This window comes from Humulus lupulus, chromosome 8 (assembly GCF_963169125.1).
Source record: "Humulus lupulus chromosome 8, drHumLupu1.1, whole genome shotgun sequence".
Lineage (NCBI taxonomy): Eukaryota > Viridiplantae > Streptophyta > Magnoliopsida > Rosales > Cannabaceae > Humulus > Humulus lupulus.
In genome coordinates, this window is record NC_084800.1 from 31277818 (window position 1) to 31300563 (window position 22746).

The 22746-nt window shown below is 33.8% G+C and overlaps 1 protein-coding gene across 1 annotated transcript; it reads right to left on the minus strand.

The window, feature by feature from the left end:
* Positions 1-295: 295 nt before the first annotated feature.
* LOC133795229 (cytochrome P450 87A3-like) lies at positions 296-16500 on the minus strand. Its single transcript, XM_062232685.1, has 13 exons — positions 16289-16500; positions 15846-16170; positions 15308-15457; positions 13398-13655; positions 13202-13291; positions 12973-13051; positions 12500-12606; positions 12267-12394; positions 12060-12149; positions 3084-3178; positions 2537-2697; positions 2059-2191; positions 296-423 (listed from the first exon to the last, which is right to left on the minus strand). Exons 1-13 carry the CDS (start codon positions 16498-16500, stop codon positions 296-298), a joined length of 1956 nt encoding a protein of 651 aa, XP_062088669.1.
* Between the last annotated feature and the right edge of the window lie 6246 nt (positions 16501-22746).

Sequence of the window (22746 nt, forward strand, 5' to 3'; positions counted from 1 at the left end):
GCACAAACAAAAGTCCTTATGAAATCTGGAAAGGTAGAAAACCCAATGTTAACTACTTTCATGTTTTTGGGTGTCTATGCTATATTCTTAGAGATCGTGAGAATCTAGGCAAATTTGATGCCAAGAGTGATATGGGAGTTTTTCTTGGTTATTCCACTAATAGTAGGGCTTATCGTGTCTATAATATGAGAACCCAAACTATTATGGAATCAACTAATGTGGTTGTAGATGATTTAAAAGATTTTTCTGAGTACTCCCATGAGGAGGAAATTGACAGGCTCATTGATGTTCAACATCATAAAGAAATGACGGATCCGACAGTACAACCTTCAGAGGGGACAACAGTCACTGCTGACGTATCAAATGCCAATTCTGTCGAAACAACAACTGGGCAAACAGTAAAAGAAAATCCAGTTACTTCCTCTGACTCAGTTCAAAAAGAACCATCAACCAGAGTAAAAAAGAATCACCCTTCTGACCTTATTTTGGGAAATCTTGAAGAGAGTATGGTCACTCGAAAGAGGTATGTAAATTTGGTTCAATTTGTTTGTTTTACTTCCACTTTGGAACCTAAAAATGTGAAGGAGGCCTTAAATGATGAATCATGGATCAATGCTATGCAAGAAGAGTTAGATCAATTCACAAGGAATGAGGTATGGATTCTTGTCCCTAGACCGAGTCATACCAATGTTATAGGTACAAAGTGGATATTTAAAAATAAAACTGATGAATTTGGGACCATAATAAGAAATAAAGCTAGACTAGTTGCACAGGGGTACACTCAAGTTGAAGGAATTGATTTTGATGAGACATTTGCCCCTGTTGCAAGACTTGAATCCATAAGATTATTACTAGCTATTTCATGTGTTCTTGGTTTTAAATTGTTCCAAATGGATGTAAAATCCGCCTTTTTAAATGGATTTTTGAATGAGGAAGCTTATGTGGAACAGCCCAAAGGATTTGAGGATCCTTACAATCCTAATCATGTTTTTAAATTGCAAAAAGCTTTGTATGGGCTGAAACAAGCCCCACGGGCTTGGTATGAGAGACTAACTCAATTTTTGGTCTCAAAGGGGTACAAGAGAGGGGGAGTAGACAAAACACTGTTTATCAAAAATGTTGATGAAAATATTATGATAGCACAAATCTATGTTGATGATATAGTGTTCGGTTCTACTAATGATTCTCTAGTGCAGGAATTTGTGAAACAAATGCAGGAAGAGTTTGAGATGAGCATGGTAGGAGAACTCAATTTCTTCTTAGGACTTCAAGTGAAGCAGTCTGATGAAGGAATTTTCATTTCACAAAGCAAGTATGCAAGAAGTCTTGTGAAAAGATTTGGACTCGATGCATCTAAACCTGCTAAAGCTCCCATGGGTACTACGGTCAAATTGTCTAAAGATGAAAATGGGAAGAAAGTTGATCCAACTCTTTACAGGAGTATGCACTACTACAAAAAAGATTTTTTAGGACTAGCATCGTGAGTCCTAAAAAAGTTTTTAGGACTCGCGGGGCGCGAGTCCTCTATTTGAGAGCCTTAAAAACTAAGGTTTTTTAGGACTCACGTTGAGAGTCCTAAAAGAATGTTTTTAGGACTCGCGTTGCGAGTCCTAAAAACTCTCATTGAGCGCCTTTATGTAACTTTTTAGGACTCGCAACGTGAGTCCTAAAAAATCGGGTTGAGTGCCTTTAAGTAATTTGTTAGGACTCACGATCCCGTTGAGTGTCTTTAAATTAAGATTTTATGACTCACTTTGCATGCTCTTAAAAGTAATTTGTTTTTTTAAAAAAAATGCAGCTACAATTTTCATTTTAATTTAAAAAAAATATATCCAAAATGTATTATATATGTTAGATTTCTAAAATTTTCAAAAGAAAATACAACAAAATAATTTTTTATTAATTACTCAAAAGTTTGCTTAGAAACAATCAATCCATATTATAAAAATCATATATACCAATGAAATTGTATACATTTAAGTTCTTTGCAATAAGACCCGAAAAACTCTGCAAAAATGTCATTGGCGTTCTTGGGATTGAATCTAAACACATTTGGACCATCCCCAGTTTGAAAGAAAGTAGCACCACCACCAGGGAATCCCCCTACTGCATCAGGGGGTGGCACTTGTCCTTTGAGACCTTCTTCAGCATATTGATCGTATATGGCTCTCTTTTGAGGATCACTTAAAACCTACAACAAAAACCACAGAAAGAATCATATCAACAAAACCAGAAAACTCATAACAGAGCATAAGATACTGAGACAAACATATACCAATACCTTTCAATACAAATACAAGTTTTGATCTAATAGTTCTAAAACAAAATATCTTTCACTCATTTAGTTATGGGTTTTCAATTACACACTCAAACAAACCATCATTAAAACTAAACTAAAAAGCACATGAACAATATGATGATTAAAAAAAAAAAAAAAAAAAAAACAGTTTTTGAGAATCAAACAAGCCATGCACACATCCCAATAACATAATCTTTTGTTTTCTCATAAAAATAAAAGTGGGCAGTAAGTAAATACCTCATACGCCTCTGAGATCTGTTTGAACTTGGTCTCTGCATCTTTCTTGTTGTTGGGATTCTTATCAGGATGCCATTTCATGGCGAGCTTTCTATAAGCTTTCTTGAGATCATCAATCGTGGCCTTCAATAATTTTCTTAAACCAATATTTACACTTGTAACTAAAAAAACATGTCAGCCAATAGTTAAACATCTGTTTTCTTATCCTTTTTTCTAATGAAAGAAAGTTCTTTTTCTTTTTGTTCTAAAAAAGCATGTCAGCCACTAGTTAAACTCTCAAAATGCACGACAAACATAGCTAAATTATCACATCATTATGAATATTTTCCAAGTGTTAGCAACTGTTCTTGAACATAGCTTTATAACATATGGATACTTATTCAAACCCTCATTTACTTCTGGCCTAATGATTGAGATCACATCTATACAAAATAAAAAATATTAATTATATGCTCAAACCAAGAAACAAGTAAAATAGAAAATTATCCAACTGTTAATTCTTAATATTCAAACATCATATTCTAATTTCAAGAAGATTCATACTAACCAGGACATATTGGAAGCACTGCAATTGACATTCCAACAAATGCCAAGGCAACAGTCCCCCCAGCCAGCCCGTCAAGACCATCTGTTAAATTAACTCTGTTTCCCATAGAAACAAGACAAAATGAGGTCAATCAGTACCCATTTTATTCAGGGAACAAAACAAGCTATCAAAGGAGACAGAGATGAAAATTGTTATACTTCTCCTACCATAATTCTTGGAGTGAAAATATGTTGAAACTTTCGGTTTTAGTATTTAAAACTAATAGCTTAAGTATTTTAGTATTTAACCAAGCTAGTTTTTATTAATTTCTAGTTCCAGCTATTAACCCAAAAGATTATATACACATATAAATATATGTAGAATATATTAAGCAAAAGTTGTAAATATGAGCAAAAAAAAATTCTGAGACATATATGTCATTAGCATGCTGTTGATGAAACAAAATTTCTCTAAAGAGGCTCCAATTTAGAGAATACATTTTTAAGAAATCTGAATTTATTCTTTTGCCAGCTGGCCATAAATTAACCTTGTATGGTTGTATCACAAGATTCACAATACAAGAAGACCACATAAGAAAACTACTTAGCAATATATACACTGAAAACACAAATCTTCTCATTTCAACGAATTATAGAACATTGAATGAGTTCAAAAGACTCGAGAAAAGATAATGTGCTTACATAAAAAACAAATCATGACAGGATCTCTTTCTTTTCTTTTTGTTCTTAGCCAAATAATGCAATGTTATAGATGAGGGTCACAAATGTAAAAGAGAAAAAAAAATATTTAAAGCATCTTCACTGGTCAGATGCTATTACCTAAAGATTATCTTAAATAACTCAAACTATTATTATAGGATTCAATAAAAATGCCCAAACGAGCTTTTATCCCATTCCCGTGATCTTACAAAAGTCGAAACAGCCTTATATTTGCAGCTTTAAAATAGGACCATTGATTTCCCAATACACCACAATAGAAGCCCTTATTTAAGATGATGGGAGACAACAAAAACTGAAGTAATTAGATAAACACAAATAAATGGTCACCATGCATCTAAAGAGAATGACAACAGACAACCTTCACACACAATACATCTTAACTTCAAAGAATTCAAGATTTACACAACATGATCAGTTGAGGGGGCAAAAAGCTATTCAAAATTATAATTACAAAAATAACCAATATGAATACAGTGTATAAACAAACAAAATTCTTTGCAACAATATCCCACAAATTGTAGGACAAAGCTCTCAATAGCAGAAGAACAATTGTTGATGACAATCTGAATTGTTTTTCTTTTACTTGACTTTTAAACTATTTTAATTTCCTATCAGTCACTAACTCCAATGTGATATATTAGTGTTAATTAGTTTTTAGAAACTTAATACTTTCTTACTTTTAAAAATGTCTTTTTTTTTTATAACATTCGTAGCCTCACTTTAGTAATTTATTATTTTAATTTTATTTATATTTTAGTAACTTTGATATTTTCGGAAGGTAATTTAATATTTCAGTTACTCTTTAGTAACTTATTGTATCCATTACTTTTCGAAACCTGTTTTGTTTTGGATAACATAATTTCATTACGTAGTACCAAATATGTAATAGATAAATATTAACTTATCCACCTGACTGGCTATGTAAGCAGAAAAGAAAAACAAACAAACAAAGTGATATGTCTAAAAGTAAAAAAATAAAACACACATGTTCATTACTTCAAAAGCGTTATTGTACAGTTTGGTAAAAGATATATAGTGTAGAGAACATGAAGAAGAAGAAACTATATAGATCATCCTAGTTTCTACACAAAACAATAACATAAAGAAAGATTATAACATAAAAACACAGTGAACTCAACAAAGCCTTTAAAACTTCCTCATCTTATTTCAGAGGAATATGATTGATTCCTGAGACTATTGCAAAGCATTTGAAATAGAATAAATAAAGTCCAAGAAGCCTGTTCACATATGAATTAACATATACACAGAACATACATTACGTACTGGCACAATTCCAAACCATTAATCTTTGCTTAATCCACTATGCATATAAAGTCAAGAGAGTGACAAGATAAAAGCTAGAAAAGGCATGGCCTATATGACGAGTCAGCCAAATTTAAAATTAAGTGCATATATTAAACCCCTTACTAGTGTTTAAGGTTGGCACTGCCAAACCACATCGAAGCTTGACCCAGAAACAAGGAAGATATCCACAATAAATTAGACCAAACATGGTACTACTAAGCTGTGAAAAATGAGGATTTCCTCTCTGTAAAAGTAGTGCCATAGCCACAATAAAGGCAGCTGATGTCTCAGAAACATCAATATGACCATATATATATATTTATATATGCATTGTATATTTGTAAGGACACAATTTAAGCACTATACCACGCCCAGCTATATATATTTACAGAGATCTCAAACCAAAAAATATATACCCAAATTTCATTTTGAACCCAGATATTTAAAAAAAAAAAGCTGAGGAAAAAACTTACCTGTTCGACCTCTTCAATACAGATACAGTCGACCCTCGCCTGCGCCGTTCAAGCCCTTGCCTGCACCGTTCAAGCCCTCGCCATTAGAGCTCTGTGCCGTTCAAGCCCTCGCCTGCGCCGTTCAAGCCCTCGCCACAGCTAAGAGATGATGAGAGATTGAGAGCCAATGGCGGTGCCAAACCAGGAAGGGAGAGAGAGAGTGACGGCAATGGGAACGGCCAAACCAGAAAGAGAGTGACGGCAAAGGGAGAGAGAGACTGAGATTGAGTTGTGAAAGAGGACTTAATTTCGTGTGTGAGAGTGAACAAAAAAAATGACGGTGGTAGACCAAAATTTTACCCAAACCTAATTAAATCCCCAATTTTCGAAGAAATAAAGTATTATGTGTCTCTTTTACTAACAATTTTAAGGACTTTCTTTAGGAGTCATTAATACTCTTTTAGGACTCCCAAAGTAAGTCCTTAAAATTGTTAAGTAAATGAGCATATAAAAAATACTTATTTTTTAGTTTATATTTTTTTAGGACTTGCATTTTTTTTTAGGACTCGCTAGGACTCTCAAAGCAAGTCTTTAAAATTGTTAAGTAAAAGAGCATATTTTTAGCCTAGATTTTTTTAGGACTCGCATATTTTTTTAAGACACTCATTGCGAGTCCTAAATTGTGTTTTTTCAGGACTCTCAATGAGTGTCCTAAAAACTCCATAAACATTTTTAAGGACTTGCATTTAGGTGTGTGTCCTAAAAAAGTGTCCCGTAAAGGGTATTTTGTAGTAGTGATGATTGAGAGTCTCCTTTACTTAACTGCAAGTCGCCCTGACATAAGTTACAGTGTTGGAGTGTGTGCTCGTTTCCAAGGGAACCCCATGGAGTCTCATGTGACTGCTGTAAAAAGAATTATTCGTTACATCAATAATACTCTTGATTTATGCATTTGGTACTCCAAAGAAACAAATTCTAACCTTGTGTGTTATAGTGATGCAGATTGGGCAGGAAACACTGATGATCGAAAAAGCACAAGTGGTGGTTGTTTTTTGTAACGCCCTGGCTACCCCAGAACAGTTACGGTGAATGGTGGACCAGAAATTTGACTCATTGCCTGAGTCCTTTGGTCAAAAACGTGCTCTAAGTATGATTAACAGGTTAAGGTACAAAACCAATAAAAAGGAAATGGAGATTTTATTACAAACTGCTCTGCAGAGCTAAACAAAACATTTACAAGAGGTTCTCAGTACAAAATGGTCACTAGTGTTTGAAATTTACAATCCCGCCGACCTAAGCGGCAAAAATAGGGTAAACCCCCTAGTTCCTCTGAGAACGCCTTGGCCGTGGTGGTCAAGCGGCCGCATATGTACACAACACCACATCAGCTCTCCACTCAAGGCTAGGTGAGCTTTTCTTTCCCTTTACCTGCACCACATAGCACCCATGAGCCAAAGCCCAGCAAGAAAACATAACATTTCTCATAAATATTTTCAAATGATTATCATTATAATCATACTGAACATAAAGCTTTCAAACAAGAAAATGAACATCACATGATTTTAGCGGGAGAGTGGCTGTTGAGTAAGCCACCAGCCTCCAAGCTCTCTTTTCTAGCGGGAGAGTGGCCGATGGGTAAGCCACCAGCCTCCAAGCTCTGTTTTGTAGCGGAAGAGTGGCTGATGGGTAAGCCACTAGCCTTCAAGCTCTGTTTTCTAGCAAGAGAGTGGCTGATAAGTAAGCCACTAGCCTTCAAGCTCTGTTTTGTAGCGGGAGAGTGGCTGATGGGTAAGCCACTAGCCTCCAGGCTCTGTTTGTTCATCGACCCTCAGGGTTGGTCAGGCATTAATGCTCCTTGAGTCATTCAATGCTAAAGGTCGATTAGATCTAATCTCTGTTGGCTTGCGTGATTCACGCTAAGGCCGTTCTGACAAGTAAGTCAGCGCTTCCTGACCTGTGTCCAGTAACACTGCCGAGCCTGACAAGTAAGTCACAGCCTCACAGCTGATACTAACACTTTTGTCGATTCTGTATTCAATCCATGTCCATATTTATACAATCAACATGCCTCACAAATATCCATGCATGTCACACTTTGGGTGCAGTTTTCTTACCTTTGATTCGAGCTAGAATGAACAAAAGAACAACCTCTGAGAACGGTTTAGCTTTTAGTCCTTTAGCGGTTACCTTCAATTGGGTTGTTTTCCGTCGAATCCTTCGGTTAAGAAGCTTCTAATCTTTCCTAGGATCGCTATGCCTCGATCCTCACTCGATTCCGACTCCTAGAACTCAAGATTTCGTCAAAAAGGCTCAAACGGTAAAACGAACTTTGAAAAGGGAGAACGGAAGGTTTTCTATCGTATGTTCTATCTGATAAGCTACTTCAACCTTAAGTAACCTCAAATAAAACCTAATGCTCGGGGTCCCGAAAACACCCCCGGGGACATTATAGTCAAAACCTCCAAAATTTCACCCTGATCTCAAATATTCCCAATTTATCATCAAATGAACATTTTTATTACCCCAAAATTGACCCCATTATGGTAAAACCGCTAATCCACTAAAAATAACCGTCTCATGTTGCTTAGCTCGAATATATCTCCATAATAATAGAATATCATTCACAAATCAAGTTATGCACCCAAATACACAAATTACCCTCAACGGGCCAAATTATCATCATACCCCTGTAATTGTAAATATGGACTCATATGCATGCATTTCACATCATATCATAATATAATCAACATATACATGCATTTAATCGATTAATAACATAATTAAGCAAGTATGGCCCTCCCGGCCTACTATTCATGCCGCTAAACTCATCGGAGAATTCGGGGCATTACATTTTTACTTAGGAAACAGTTTGGTCTCCTGGCATAGTAAAAAAAAAACCTCCATCTCCTTGTCAACAGCCGAAGCTGAGTACATTGCTATTGGAAGCTGTTGTACTCAACTTTTGTGGATGAAACAAATGTTGGCAGACTATGAGTTTGATGTTAAAACTTTAACCATTTTTTGTGATAATACAAGTGCTATTAATATCTCCAAAAATCCTGTTCAGCACTTTCGCACCAAACATATTGACATTCGTCATCATTTTATTAGGGAACTTGTTGAAAACAAAACATTGATTTTAGAATATGTTGAGACTAACAAACAAATTGCAGATATCTTTACTAAAGCCTTAGGCACGGTCAGATTTGATTCCCTCAGGAAATCCTTGGGGGTTTGTTTTATATGAAATTGCCAATAAATTGATTATCTTGCCTTGCATATGTGTTTTTGTAAATCTCTTGTCCTGATTGGAAGAAATTTGATGAGCATATTTTTTGTATTTTAGAGAATGATCGTTATAAGTCCTATACTTTGTTGGAATAAAAAACCATATTTGAAAAATTATAGACCATCCAAATTATATTTGATCAAATCATTATCATTGTATGAGCATTCCTAATCCAGTTTCTTTTTCAGGCTCCATTTTGGAAAAGAGCTACCTATACTGATGTGTGAAAGCCGATACTGAGTAAGTTGGTAACAGGTAATTAGCAATTATATTGGAGGATACTCTACCAGTGTAAAGGGCTACCATCAGTATAAGAGTTATAGCCTCCATTATGGTTACAAATTGGAAAAAGGCTAAAATCGCCAAATATGGGCAATGACCCTAGCTTTAAAAGGCCAAAAAGAAACGCCAAATTGATTACACATGCACACACACATGCCTGTTGACTAGATTGTGTAAGATGGCTGTAAGACTCATACATATAATGAATTTTTTCAAATATGTTTTGTGTTTGGTATATTTTTCGAATTATGGTCTCTTAGTATTTGATTTATAACCCATTTTTCTAATTTGTGAAAAAATATGGTTATCTTGTTTCTTTTGAACATGACTTGGCATTTACATGGACACATATGGTATGGCAATTTACACTCTATTTTCGGCAATTTTGTAATAAAAAAAAAAAAAATTTGAAAAAAAAAATCTGTTATCTACCGTGTACTTAAAAAAAGGTTTGAAAAAATTAATTGATGCAATTTATTTGTTTTATCTCAACATATTCTAAAAATATTCAAAAAGTTTCCAATTTTGAGGTGTGAAAGAATTTGTTTAAAAAAAAAAAAAAAAAAACAAGAGGAGATATTTTGGCATTTATCACTAAAATTCGGTTACCCATTTTTGGTTACCCATTTTTGAACTTGCCTCATTTGTGCACCGAATACTCAATTCGGATTCACTTTGGTTGTTTTATAATCAGTGTTTTTCCTGTTTGTCTCTCTCACGTATAACCAAAGTGTTTAGGGTTTTTGTTCTTTGTGTGTCTCCATTTGTTTCTATTCTAGCAGCCATGAAATCCAAGGAGCCTAACACCCCTGCTGTCCCGACTGCTCTCGCTTCTGTCCAGACAGGTCTTACACATCTTTCTGACCGGTTCACTCTAATGGAGGATACTCAGCGCCAAATTCTTGCTTCATTGGCCCTTATCAGTGCATCCACCTCTCCTGCTCCATGATGGTTATAGTTCCCTTTGATCTATTTTTATTTTGCTTTTGATAGACGTAAAAGAACACTTGATGGGTCTTTCTTTTGGTTTCGTTTTCTTTGTTCTTTGGCATTTTTCTTAGACAATGAGGGGGAGAGAGAGTAACTCTATTTTTTGGTACATTGACCTACTGTTTCTTATTGGTTTTTGTTAACTGTTTTATTTTGTGCTTTGGTTATCTTTCGCAGGGGGAGTCATTTTGTGACTCTTGTGATTTTAAGCACTTACTTGTGTTTTGCAGGGATCTTTTAAAAATAGATATTCCTTGTCTATAAAATTGCCAAAGGGGGAGATTGTAAATCCTATAATTGGCATTTTTATAGAAATATCTTTTTCTTAAAAGATAAATTGGTGGATTTAGTTGTTTCCCTTTATTGTAATATTCGGAAATGTTTGTTTCCCTTTATTATACTTTTCGGAAATGTTTGGTTTCCCTTATTATAATTTTCAGAAATATTTGTTTCCCTTTTTGTGAATTTTGGACAAATAATGTGCTTCCTTATTTAGCCTTTATTGTCTCATTTTGTTTTTAAAAGAAAAAAAGTATATTGCAAATATTTGGTACTTACCCAAAGTTGTTTTTGGAATATTTGCTTATATATTTTTCGTGTAGCTCAAGGATTGCAATCAGGAAACTGGTTCTTAATGTCATTAATTATTGTTTCCTTTTTGAGCTTGTTTTGATCCGACACAGGTCTGAGCTGTCCCCACTGATATCGCATCTGTCGGATCAGCATTTTCCAAATAAGGCAACTCTTCGACAATCAAGAATAACTTCTATGATTCTTGCCTTTATTAGAAGAATTCTTTCTCAGCCTTTGTGAGCACAAAAAATGACTCTATAAATAGGGCTCTAAAGGCAATGAGAAAAGTGAACTCTTTGGTGCATTATTCGTGAGCTTTATTGTAATATTTGTGAGAGTTCCTCTTTGTATTCAAGATCATAAGTATTTATGTGATCTTGTAGAATTATGTGTGTTTAGTTTTTAGTGGTGAGTTTATACCATGTTCATGAGTGAATACACATTGTAATTTGAACACAACGTTTATAATCTTCGGGAGAAGATTTTTACAAGCCTTGCGTCGGGAGGATGCAAGCACTCACTGGCCATTGAAGGGAGTTCAAGTGGTTGAGCGTTTCAATCAAGATCAGATTAGTGAAGAGAAGTACAACAAGTTGCGGCAAATCTCAAGAGGGAGTCTTGTTTTGTTTAAGTCAATATTTTTGTACTTATGATTTTTTATTAATTGGTTTTATTCTCTGGGCGTGGCTCCAAGGAGTATGTTATCCGAAAGGGTTTCTGAACCTTGTAAAAATTCGTTGTGTTCTTTATTGTTTTGCACTGTCTTTTTATTGTGTTCAGTTTCTGTCGTGACAAGTTTGGATTCGGTCCCGACAGAACTGTAATCTGTGTAAACAGTTAATTACCATTCCGCACTTTAATTAATTCACATGGTTTAATTAATTTGGTAATTACTAAAAACGGAATTTCATATTAGATGTGAAAATTTCACATTGGAAAATATATATGGAAACAATAATATTTTTATATAGGAAGAATTTATTCGGATGAAATCTCAATCTTAATCCTAGTGGTCTTTCACCTGATATTGTAATATTATATATTATTTAGAATCTCAACTTAATTAGTTCGTCGATGAGTGATTGGAATGATTATTAATCATTCAAAATCTAATTACATACATTCAAATTCCAAATATACTATTATTTTTAAAATGCATAAAACCAAACAATCCAAAAACACAATAAAATTTGTTCCAAACGGGAATAAATTCAAAGCCACGTTGTTCGGAGCACATATGTATATAGGCACATGCACAGCTGGCACAAACATTCAACCACATTTTCATTTTTATATATATATTTTGAATAGGGTACTGGTGCTTCAATATTCCAGTACGTATTCCCCTAGATCGAGCCCTTCTTACTCGTTCTTCTCTGAGATTTTGATGTGTAATCCATCAGGAAATACCACAGCCGGTTTCCTAATGATATTTCCTCCTTTAACTATTGTCCACCTAATATATAGTTTCCAACAAATCAATAATCAATTCATTTGAACACACATAATTAATTAGTTATAATATACATATACATATACACGTACATATATATATATATATAGTTAGATATACCTATAATTTGAGACTAAATAATGAAGAATGATGGCCACTTGAAGCTTTGCATAGTCAGCTCCCGCGCACAGTTTTATACCACCGCCAAAGGGCATGAATGTCTTGGACCCTACATGTAATTTCTTTCCCTGTTTTGTTGAAAGAATAATACATATGATTAAACAAGACGAATATTGATTATAACACTAAATATATATAAATATCAAGCAACAAATAATTTATTTGTATGTTACCTTCCACCGCCATGGATTAAATTTGTTTGGCTCATTGTAATTTTCAGGATTCAAATGAAGAGCTGATGGAACCACCATAACTAACCAATCTTTGGGAATTGTATATCCTGACATGACATGTATGGTTTAAATTTGAATTACTTCAATTTTATATATTTTCCAATTTTAGAAAGGGGATTATATTGAGTAAATATATATGTATTCATTAGAAAAAAATAAAACTACACTCATAAATATTTTTTTCTTTTTCTAACCACTCTAATTTTGTTTCGTAATTCAGGTTTTAATAAACCATTAAAGTTAATATTTTTAGCTTAATCTATGTTCTTTTAAAAAAAATTAGTGGCGGATTGAGAAATGAATTTTAAATTCATAATTGACTAGTGGCGGATTCTATGAACACAATTAACGTTGGAGAAATATCATTTAACTAAGTTAAATGCATGCATGTTTGACAAATTAAAGGGACTCACCGTTAATTTCAACATCCATTAGAGCTTTTCTAAAGACTCCTGGGACAAGATTTGCAAGCCTAATTGTTTCATTTATAACCTGCATAATTAATTACAAATGGAAGAACATAAATTTCGTGCGTACCAAAAAAAGACTATGAGATTATTAGAAAGAATATATCCCAAAACAGACATAAATAAATAAATAATAAAAGGAAGTAAAAAAATCTAAAATAAGTCATGGTATCACCATATGTGTAAAATTCATGGATTTGAATTCTTGCCATGTAATCCCAGAATCCTTGTTGGAACGATCGTTAATAATCTTCTGATGCTCCTCCTGTAAGAAAATAATTATTATTGATATGATATATTTAAATGCATGGATGATTAAATAATTACTAAAATAAAGAAATGAATTAATTAGTATATGAAGTAAGTAATACCGTTAGTTGAGCTAGCACTTGAGGATGATCAAAAATAAATTTCACTGCTAAGGCAATTATTGTTGACGTAGACTCGTAAGAACCAAAGATAAGCAGGAAGATCATCTCTATTACCATTTTCTCACTCAAAAGTGCATTTTCTTTCTTTACTTCTCCAATTACATGATCCAAAAAATCACCTTCAATAGCTTGGTCATTGTTTAATGTTTCTCTCTCTTCGTATATACTTTTGATTATTTTTATTGCTTCCTTGCGACCCTATAATTTTCAAATATATCAAAATTAATCTCATGATGATATATATAGTGGAAAACTCAATAAAAGTTATATAAATATAAATATGTATATATAGCTAATATATTTTTATATATTATAAATATGAGTTTAACATAAATTGTTAGTTTCAGTTATATTTAACATTTTTTTATTGTTTTCTAACATTAGTCTTAAAATTATCTAAATAAAGTAAAAAAAATAAAACAATAATAAAGTTATCTAAATAAAGTAAATAAATTGAAAACTAAAAACAACAAGTAATAAATAAGCCATAATAATTTCTCATCACATATTTAAAATTAATTTTATATTAAAATATTTAAATTATATATAACCAAAAAATATTTATGTATGTAAATTTATTCTTTTCTTTCTTTTTTTAATTATTTATTTTGTCATCATTTAGTGTATTTTGTTTATCCAAGTATAGATGTGACACTAGACATAAATATACATATTTATTATTTTGTCTTTTATTTTTTTAACTAAAAATTACTTATTTTAATTGTTCTAATAATTAATTAAATAATATATATTTATATATATATATAAATTTTTGCTAATTTAAATTTTTTTAAAATTAAATAATCAAAATTTGATCAAACAAACTTTTTAAATTCATAGTTTTAATTTAGAATTTTTAAATATTTTATTATATTGAATACTTTTTCTAAAAAATATTTAATTTTAAAATTAGAATCACCATATATAGTATATAAATCAAAACATAAAAAATATTAAAATTTAAATTATTATGAACACTAAATTTTAAACTAATAAGTAACATTAAATAATTTACTTTAAAATTAGAATGTACTATATTTTTATATGTAAAAAGTATGTCTCTAACGGATTCTTGATTTAAAGGTTTATAAATTTTTTTAATCATATTCTTTTTAAAATTATAAAAAATATTTTGGCTTAATTTTTAATAATATGTTTATGCCAATTTTTTTATAATATTTGACATTATTTATTTATAAAAAAATTTAAATAACAATTAAAAAATATAATAGAAATAAATTAATACATTTTTTTAAAATAAAATTAAATAAACATATATATTGCATTGCTTTTACCTCTAGTATAAGATGTACAACACCACTATCTTAAAATTGATGTATATTACGACTTTATAAAATTAATTGATTAGATAGAATGAAAGTACTAGAAGGAGAAAAATACAACCACTAAAAAAATAGGGGTAAATTTTTTGTCCGAAAATCAAATTAGGGATATATAAATTCAAAGTTTGCCAATAAAAATTATTTACAACTTATTTAAAACTTGTAAAAAAAAAGTAGATAAATGAATATAGATACCCAAAAAATTAAACTTAGCTTAATTATTTTGTTTTTCTTTCAAAAGTGATACTATAAGTTTATTTTTCTACGTATTTTTATACATTCATTTTTTATATATATAATTTGTTTTAAAATCTAAAAAAAAACCTTTAGGAGGACATGTGATAAAATAAATTCTGGGGAGCACGTGTATTAAATTAAAATTCTTGGTGTCTCGACTTAATTTAAAAAAATTGAGTTGCATGTGGCTCACTCATTATATTATATATGTATTGAAAGAAAACAACTTATTTTATCTATATTTATGTATATATATAAGTCTATATATACCTTTAAACATGCATGATAAGCAGTTCCTGGGATGTTTATTGGGAATGATAGAAGTCCATCCAGAAACGCATTGTAGTTCTGTTTGAGTTTCTTTGAATCTTTCGATTCATCATAACCGATGACCTTCTTTCCAAAGTATTCGAAAAACAGCTGCATTAATTTCAATTAAAAAGGATTAATATATACATATTTATAATACAAGATCCTTACTTTATTAGAAAAAAAATATGATGTCAGGAAAAATTGTATGTATACAGTTACAGTATATATATATATATACATATTTGTGTAACTCTAACCCTAGCAACAAAAGAAAGCATAAAAAAAAAAATTGAAAAATTTCTGATAAATTCTAAATATAATGGGGTAAGTATAAATAGAAGGATTATTAACTATAAATATTCATATATATATATATATATATATATTTATAGGTTCAAGACATAATATAGTATCCAATTAACCAGCTATCTTACACTGTAACACATAAACACATGCATATACAGAATATATACATATAAATATATATTATATTTACATTTGAAGATTCTATTTTCAAATCTACAATGTCTTGAGTAGCCCATAAACGCATACGAGTGGAAATAGCTCGATCCAATTCCGATAACAGAGTTTGCTTCAAGTTTTCAGGGCTAACGATGCGCAGAACTAAATTCTTAAGGTACTTGTGAATGGTTCCATGTTGCTCCAGAAAAGAATCATGCCCAGCAATCTCCACAAAACTCTCTGTGTAACATTGAATAAAAGATTTCTCTTCTTCATGGAGGATATGGTAATTGATATCAGCATCAGTCGATACTATCACCTTCCGTCCAACTAAGCTAGTACGAAACAACGTTCCATATCTATATATATATATATACATAAAAACAATAATTTAACAAGATTTAAAACATCAATTATAACGTGTATATATATGCACACACACACATATGTATATATATACATGTACCACGTACGTACCTTGCCATTCTGTTTTTGATAAATGGTTGGAGGTCATAGGGTTCTTTTGGAGGATTGGGTATAAAGTACTGGATGGTCTCTCCAATGATGGGGATACCCATTGAGCCAGGTGGAAGCTTGCCTTTGCATTTGGGGTTTCGCCATGTATAGAACCAGTGGCTCACAATTATGACAACCAATGATACCAGGCCAAGATCAACCACATCCCACATCTTTCTTAAAACTACTTCTAGTATAATTCATTAGGCAGTACAAAAAAATACTTGACATATATATACAATTTTTCTTTTGTCTTAATTATATATAGTAGGAGAGGGTCTTTTTAGTATTTTTCAGCAATAATTATTTTACTAATAAATCTCGACCAGTCCGAATTAAATATATATTTATATTATTTTAGCAATTTTTCGAGCAAGAAACATGCTATAATTATAAGAATCAATATCATTTTTACTCCCGAACTATGACCATTATATGATTGTGCCCCTTTAATGATCCACGAAGTCAAAAATTCTCCCGAACTATGCACCTTACTGGAATGTGAGACTTTTGTTAGCATTTGTCTTCGGTGGCTAACAGATTGATGATGTGACATTTTGACTGCTAATGTGGCACTACCATGGTAGAATAATTAACAATTTTGCTCCCCAAACTTTGACCACTACCAAATTGTGCCATTTTTTATTAAAACTATATTTTTTTTAAAGAAAACCTCATTTTTTTTCTCAAAAATAATAATTATATCCTTACAAATTAAAAAAAAATTATTTTAAAAGATTAAGAAAATAAACAATACTAAAAGTTTCAAACTAATTAAATAGATTTTTAAATATTGAAAAATTAAAAATCTAATTAATAACAAATAACTTTTTATTACTTTTTCTTTTCGTTAACAAAATAAAATAAATATATCTTAAACTAAAAATTAAAAATATATCATTCGTCATCCTCTTTAATTAAATGTTTTTTCTTTGTTTTAGTATTTATTTTAAATTTTCATTCTAAAGTATATTTATGCAAATTGTGCTTCAATGCACAAAAAATAAGTCAGTGTTATGTTTGACTCAATATTTACAATTGTGCTTCAATGCACAATATGCAAATTAACTAAAAAGAGTCAACAACTCATTTAATATTTATTGATAATATACAAAAAAGTAACTATTTTTTAATTTTTTATTATAAAAAAGTAGTTATTAATTGTTAATTAATAAATTAGTAACAATATGATAAATAAAAAGTGACATTAATTCATGCTATATTTTGTGCTAAATTTGGCACAACTTTTTGTATATACCAAATTTGACATATCTTTTGGAATACCATTAGAGTATAATTTTGCTCAAATGTGCTAAATATATCAATGAAACAACTTTTTGTCACTGCATGCTCTAAGAGCAACTATAATGGTAGCACTACTTCTGGTTGCCAACGTATATAAAATAAGAAAAATAAATAATTTAACAAAAAAGGAAATAGGAGACAACATTGCTTTGGAGTAACAACGTTGTCAATATCTCTCACAATATATCAAACTCTCTAGTAGCCACGTTCTCATTAATACGACAAAAGCATCTCTTGTGATTATTATTGTATTAAAGATGATCTAAGAGGCAACTAGAATAAAGGAAAGGCCATTTAAATACATATATATTATTTTAGCAATTTTTCTGGAGCAGAAACATGTTACAATCTAGTAACACGGCAAGTACTAAGTAGACTAAAAGAAAGCCAGATAAGATCGGTCGGCGTGCACACGTGCACAAGCGCTATTTATTCAGAACTTATCGTGTTTAATTTTTAACGAATACTTGCATTATTTCAATAAAAATATAACTTACAGATAGCCTATATAGCACATGAAAGAAGCTATTAGATGTTTAATTTTTTATAATATAGAGAAAAAATGATTAAATAATATTCTAATAGGTGATGTAAATTTATATTTTTTTACCTAAATGAATAGTATTTCTCTGTAGTGAAATACTATTCATCAAGCTATAAATATTTTATTATTTTTTATAAATTTTTGTATATGTACGAGTGTGATACTATTATATTTATTAAAATGAATAAAATAATTTTAAAAAATATAATTGTTATCCCAAAAGATTGGAGATCGATGACGTGGCAATAAATGTGACAAGTGGCAGTTCATGGTCCGTAAACGACACGTTAATAGTCAATAAATATATTGACTCCTCAGAGTTGTGATAAAGTGATCTGGCTTAGGAGTAACCCGGTAGACCAATGAAGAGTTTTGACTGGCCAGTCAAGTGTCATGACCGACCAGGCATGACCTTGTCCGACCAGTCATATGATTGTCTGCCCAGGCATGACCATGTCCGACCAGTCATGACCATGCCCGACCAGTCATGACCATGTCCGACTAGTCATGACCTGTCTGCCCAGCCAAGTGCATGTCTGCCCAGCCAAGTGCAAGTCTGCCCAGCCAAGTGCAAGTCTGCCCAGCCAAGTGCATGTCTGCCCAGTCAGGTGCACGACTGCCCAGTCAAGTGCATGTTTGCCCAGTTAAGTGCGTGTAGTCAAGTACATGTCTGCCCAGTTAAGTGCGTGTCTGCCCAGTAAAGGTTTGGCCGACCAGACTGAATGTGATATGGATCGACTAGATAGAGCAGGACTACGTCAAGATTCCCAGAAACGAATTCAATAAGAATCGGTCTTGGCATACGCGGGAATCTCTCAATTTATCCCACAAATTTAGTGTATTGCTATATTTTGAATATTATTGTAATTTTAATATAATGAGAATAATAAAATATCCCGATTATAGGGATATCATCTGTATGATCCTGAGCCTATAAATACAAGGCTCATGGCATCATAAAGAGGACTTTTGGACTTTTGAACTTTTGATCCGAATTTTCTAGAGAGAGAATACTTGTATTTGAGAGAATTCTTGTATTCTTCTAATCTGCACTAAAGAAACTCAGTTGACTCAGGTTCATCTGATCTTGAGTGCAGATCTATAATCACAACTCTAAGTGGATTAGGCTATTACCAACACATTGGGGCTGAACCACTATAAAATTGTCTGTGTCGTTTATTTTCTCTTGAAGGTTTTATCGTTTTTGACGTTCACACGTCGTTGGCCAAAAACGCGGTCAACATTTTGGTGCTTTCATTGAGAACCTGAAGAGAAAGACAGACGGTCCCTGAAGTATTATGGCGCCTAAGAGCACCAATGCGGCCTCCAAGAAGACAGGCTCCTCTAAAGAGCCTGCTAGATCAGAAGGTCCTGGCCCTCAAGACCATGAGACTGAGCCTAGAGTCGTGCTCGAGGACGTGACTCCAGAAGTTGAAGAACTCCAGGAAGCCATGGGGGCCTTCCAGGAGGAGATGGCACAATTCCACGCCAGACAGGAGGCGTTCGCTGAAGAGATGGCCAGGCAGAAAGCCGCGTTAGAGCAGTAAAGGCGCGATATGGAGGCCAGAAGCGAAGAGCTCAGACAGCAACATGAGGTGGTCAACCGGAGACATCGTGAAGCAGCACTTGCTCTAGAAGCAGCTACCCAATTGGGCCAAGCCAATGCTCAAGCCACTGCACAAGCAACCACCCAGGGAGCAAGAAATAATAACGCTGGTCGGAGGACCATTGACAGAGCCGATTCTCGAGGACCGGGCAGAAGCAGGAGTAACCCCCCTGGTCGGGAAGATGATGGGGACCGATCCAGAACTGCCTCGACGCAAAGGGAGCACTCTAGAACCCCCTCCAGGAGCCACCGATCAGAGACTTCTAGATCAAGGAGTCATCGGTCGGGCAGTAAAAAGACTCCACCCAGGCAGGATCAGACCAAGACTCCTCGAGAGAAGAGGACTTCACAATTCAAAGATGGGCACGGTCGTGATGAGGCTGATAATCATCACACCGATCAGTCAAAGGAAAAGGAGGGCAATGACCAACAAGGAGGAAAAGACTGCCCGGGGCGTACCGAAAGGCCTCCACTGCACCCCGGCCAGCAACATAGTGGGAGAGAGCAAGTCCCGCGTAGTAAGCCCTTTGAAAAATCGAAAAGTACGGTGTTTGATAGGGCAGGAGAGCATACTTCCCAGAAGGATTTGAGGGACGTTATCATCAACAAGAGGAGGACCGTCCCGGTCGAAGGGCAAAATCTGGACCGCCTTGCCAGTCAAGTAGAAATACTTGACGATGGCGCGCCAGATGGTAATGCCCGACCAGGCGGTCAAGATCTTGGAACTTCATCAGTTGCACCAGCCATCCAAGCCCAGCTGGATGTACTAGTAGCTGCAGTGCAAGGTTTGTCAAAACGACCTTCCGGGATAGATGAGATAGACCACCGGAGTGGCAGCCCATTTTGTGCCCGGATTAGAGCAGCCCAGCCACCGGCAAAATATAAAGCACCGGTTCTGTCAGTATATACAGAAAAGGCAGATCCCATCAGACATATTGGGAAGTTCGAGGACCAGATGGAGTTGCTCGGAGTGAGTGACGATTATCGGTGTAGAGTTTTCCCAACTACATTGTCGGATACTTCCCAGGAATGGTATTGGAAGTTTAAGCCAAACTCCATTACCTCTTGGGAAGCATTCAGGAAGGAGTTTTGTAGACAATTCAACACTGCCCGGACTCCACCAGTTTATGCCAACCACTTGGCAAATATCAAACAAGGAAAAGATGAGTCTCTAAAGAACTATATACAGAGATTCATGAGAGAAGCCAATAGAGCAACTGCTGTAGGAGATGAGGGGAAGATGGTTGCCATATCTGCTGGGATAACTTATCGGAGCCCTTTGTGGGACAGTATACATAGAAATCCAATTTCAACACTTCAACAATTTCTTGACCGGGTGGACAAGTATATGAAATTGGATGATGTAATAGAGAAAGAGGAGAATGGCATAAACAATTCGGGCAGATCAATTGACTCTGGTGGAAGGAAACGTGGAAATAACGGGTCTGACCACCATGAGGAAAAGAAAGCAAAGTTGAATTCAAGTGAAAAGCCAACCAAGTATGAGCCTCAGTTCACTAACTACATCACTCTCTCGACCAGCCGAGCAGAGATATATCTTGCTAGTCATGAAGAAGTTCCCTACAAGAAGCCTCCCCCCATCAGGAAAGAGATGAGGAAGAGAGATATGAATAAGTTTTGTCGTTTCCATGGAGATTATGGTCATGACATGAATGAATGCAATCACCTCAAGGACGAGATAGAGTTTTTTCTCCGGTCGGGCAAGTTGAGGAAGTACCGGGCAGAGACACCCCAAGGAGAAGGAGGTAGCAGCAATCCTGGTTTCAAGCGAGAAAGATCTCCACCCTTGCAGCCCGGACCTGTGGACTTTACCTTAGACACTATATGTGGAGGTCCACACTTGGCTGAGGAAAGCAACGAAGCAAAGGAGAAGTATGCTGAGCGGGAGTGCTAGGATCAGAAACCACTAGAGTGGCGAGCATCGAAAGATATATTATTTCTAAATACCACTTTCAGAGTGGTAGCTTGATTTCGAGTTGTTTGACTTGTTATTTAAGTTTGGTTTATGAGCTGGTTATTTGCTAACCAATCATTTTATTTTTGAACAATTTTGGTTGTTTAAGACTCGTTATTAGACATGTTTTGTCCTTTTTAATTTACGAGTAATAAAAGAGACTGCGTGCAACGTGGTCGATTCTTGCTACAAATATGCATGTGTGTTAGTTATCCGAGCAGTGTTCAACTGGTCGGTAAAATTGGACAGTGTTCAACTGGTCGATACGTTCAAGCAGTGTTCAACTGCTCAAATATTTTCCATATATTCTATGTGTTTCACAAGTAATTAACTGCTCGAACAGATTCGGTCAAGTAGCAAGTGACTAAGGATCTTTCAACCCTCGATCACCTGGGGGGCACATGGGGTATACTGGTATATGATTTAACACAGGCAATAAGAGCACAAGTTAATATATCTGTTTTTAGGCTGACTTGTAAATTTTCGAAGTCCAAAAAGGCCATTAAGCTAACTTGTTTGACAAAGCTTAAGTAACTTGGAATTTTTTAAAATTTCAAGTTAGGAGCAGATATTCGTGTGACAATAAACATTATGCTCATAAAATGTTAGAGCAATAAGAGTGTGAGAAAGTATACTTAGTATGGACTTATGAAGTGTCAAGAATTTCTAAGTTAGAAAACTAAGTACTCATGCGAAAATATAAGGCATACATCAGAGTGACTTTACTATTCACAAAAAAAAAACTTATAACTTTTTAAGTCTAAAAAGACTTAGAATGTTTTAAGTTAACAAAGAAAAGTAAAGTATAAATGCCAATAGCTCGGCTGTACGAGAAAAATATCAAAGCTGCTAAGCAACAATTGTCTTCACAACAAAAAAAGAACTACTCACAAGGTACAAAGTCTAGCTGATCAGGTGCAACGTTTTCCTGGTCGGGAGGGATACAACTTCCCTGGTCAGCTGAGCATGTATCACTGGTTGAGTAGGAA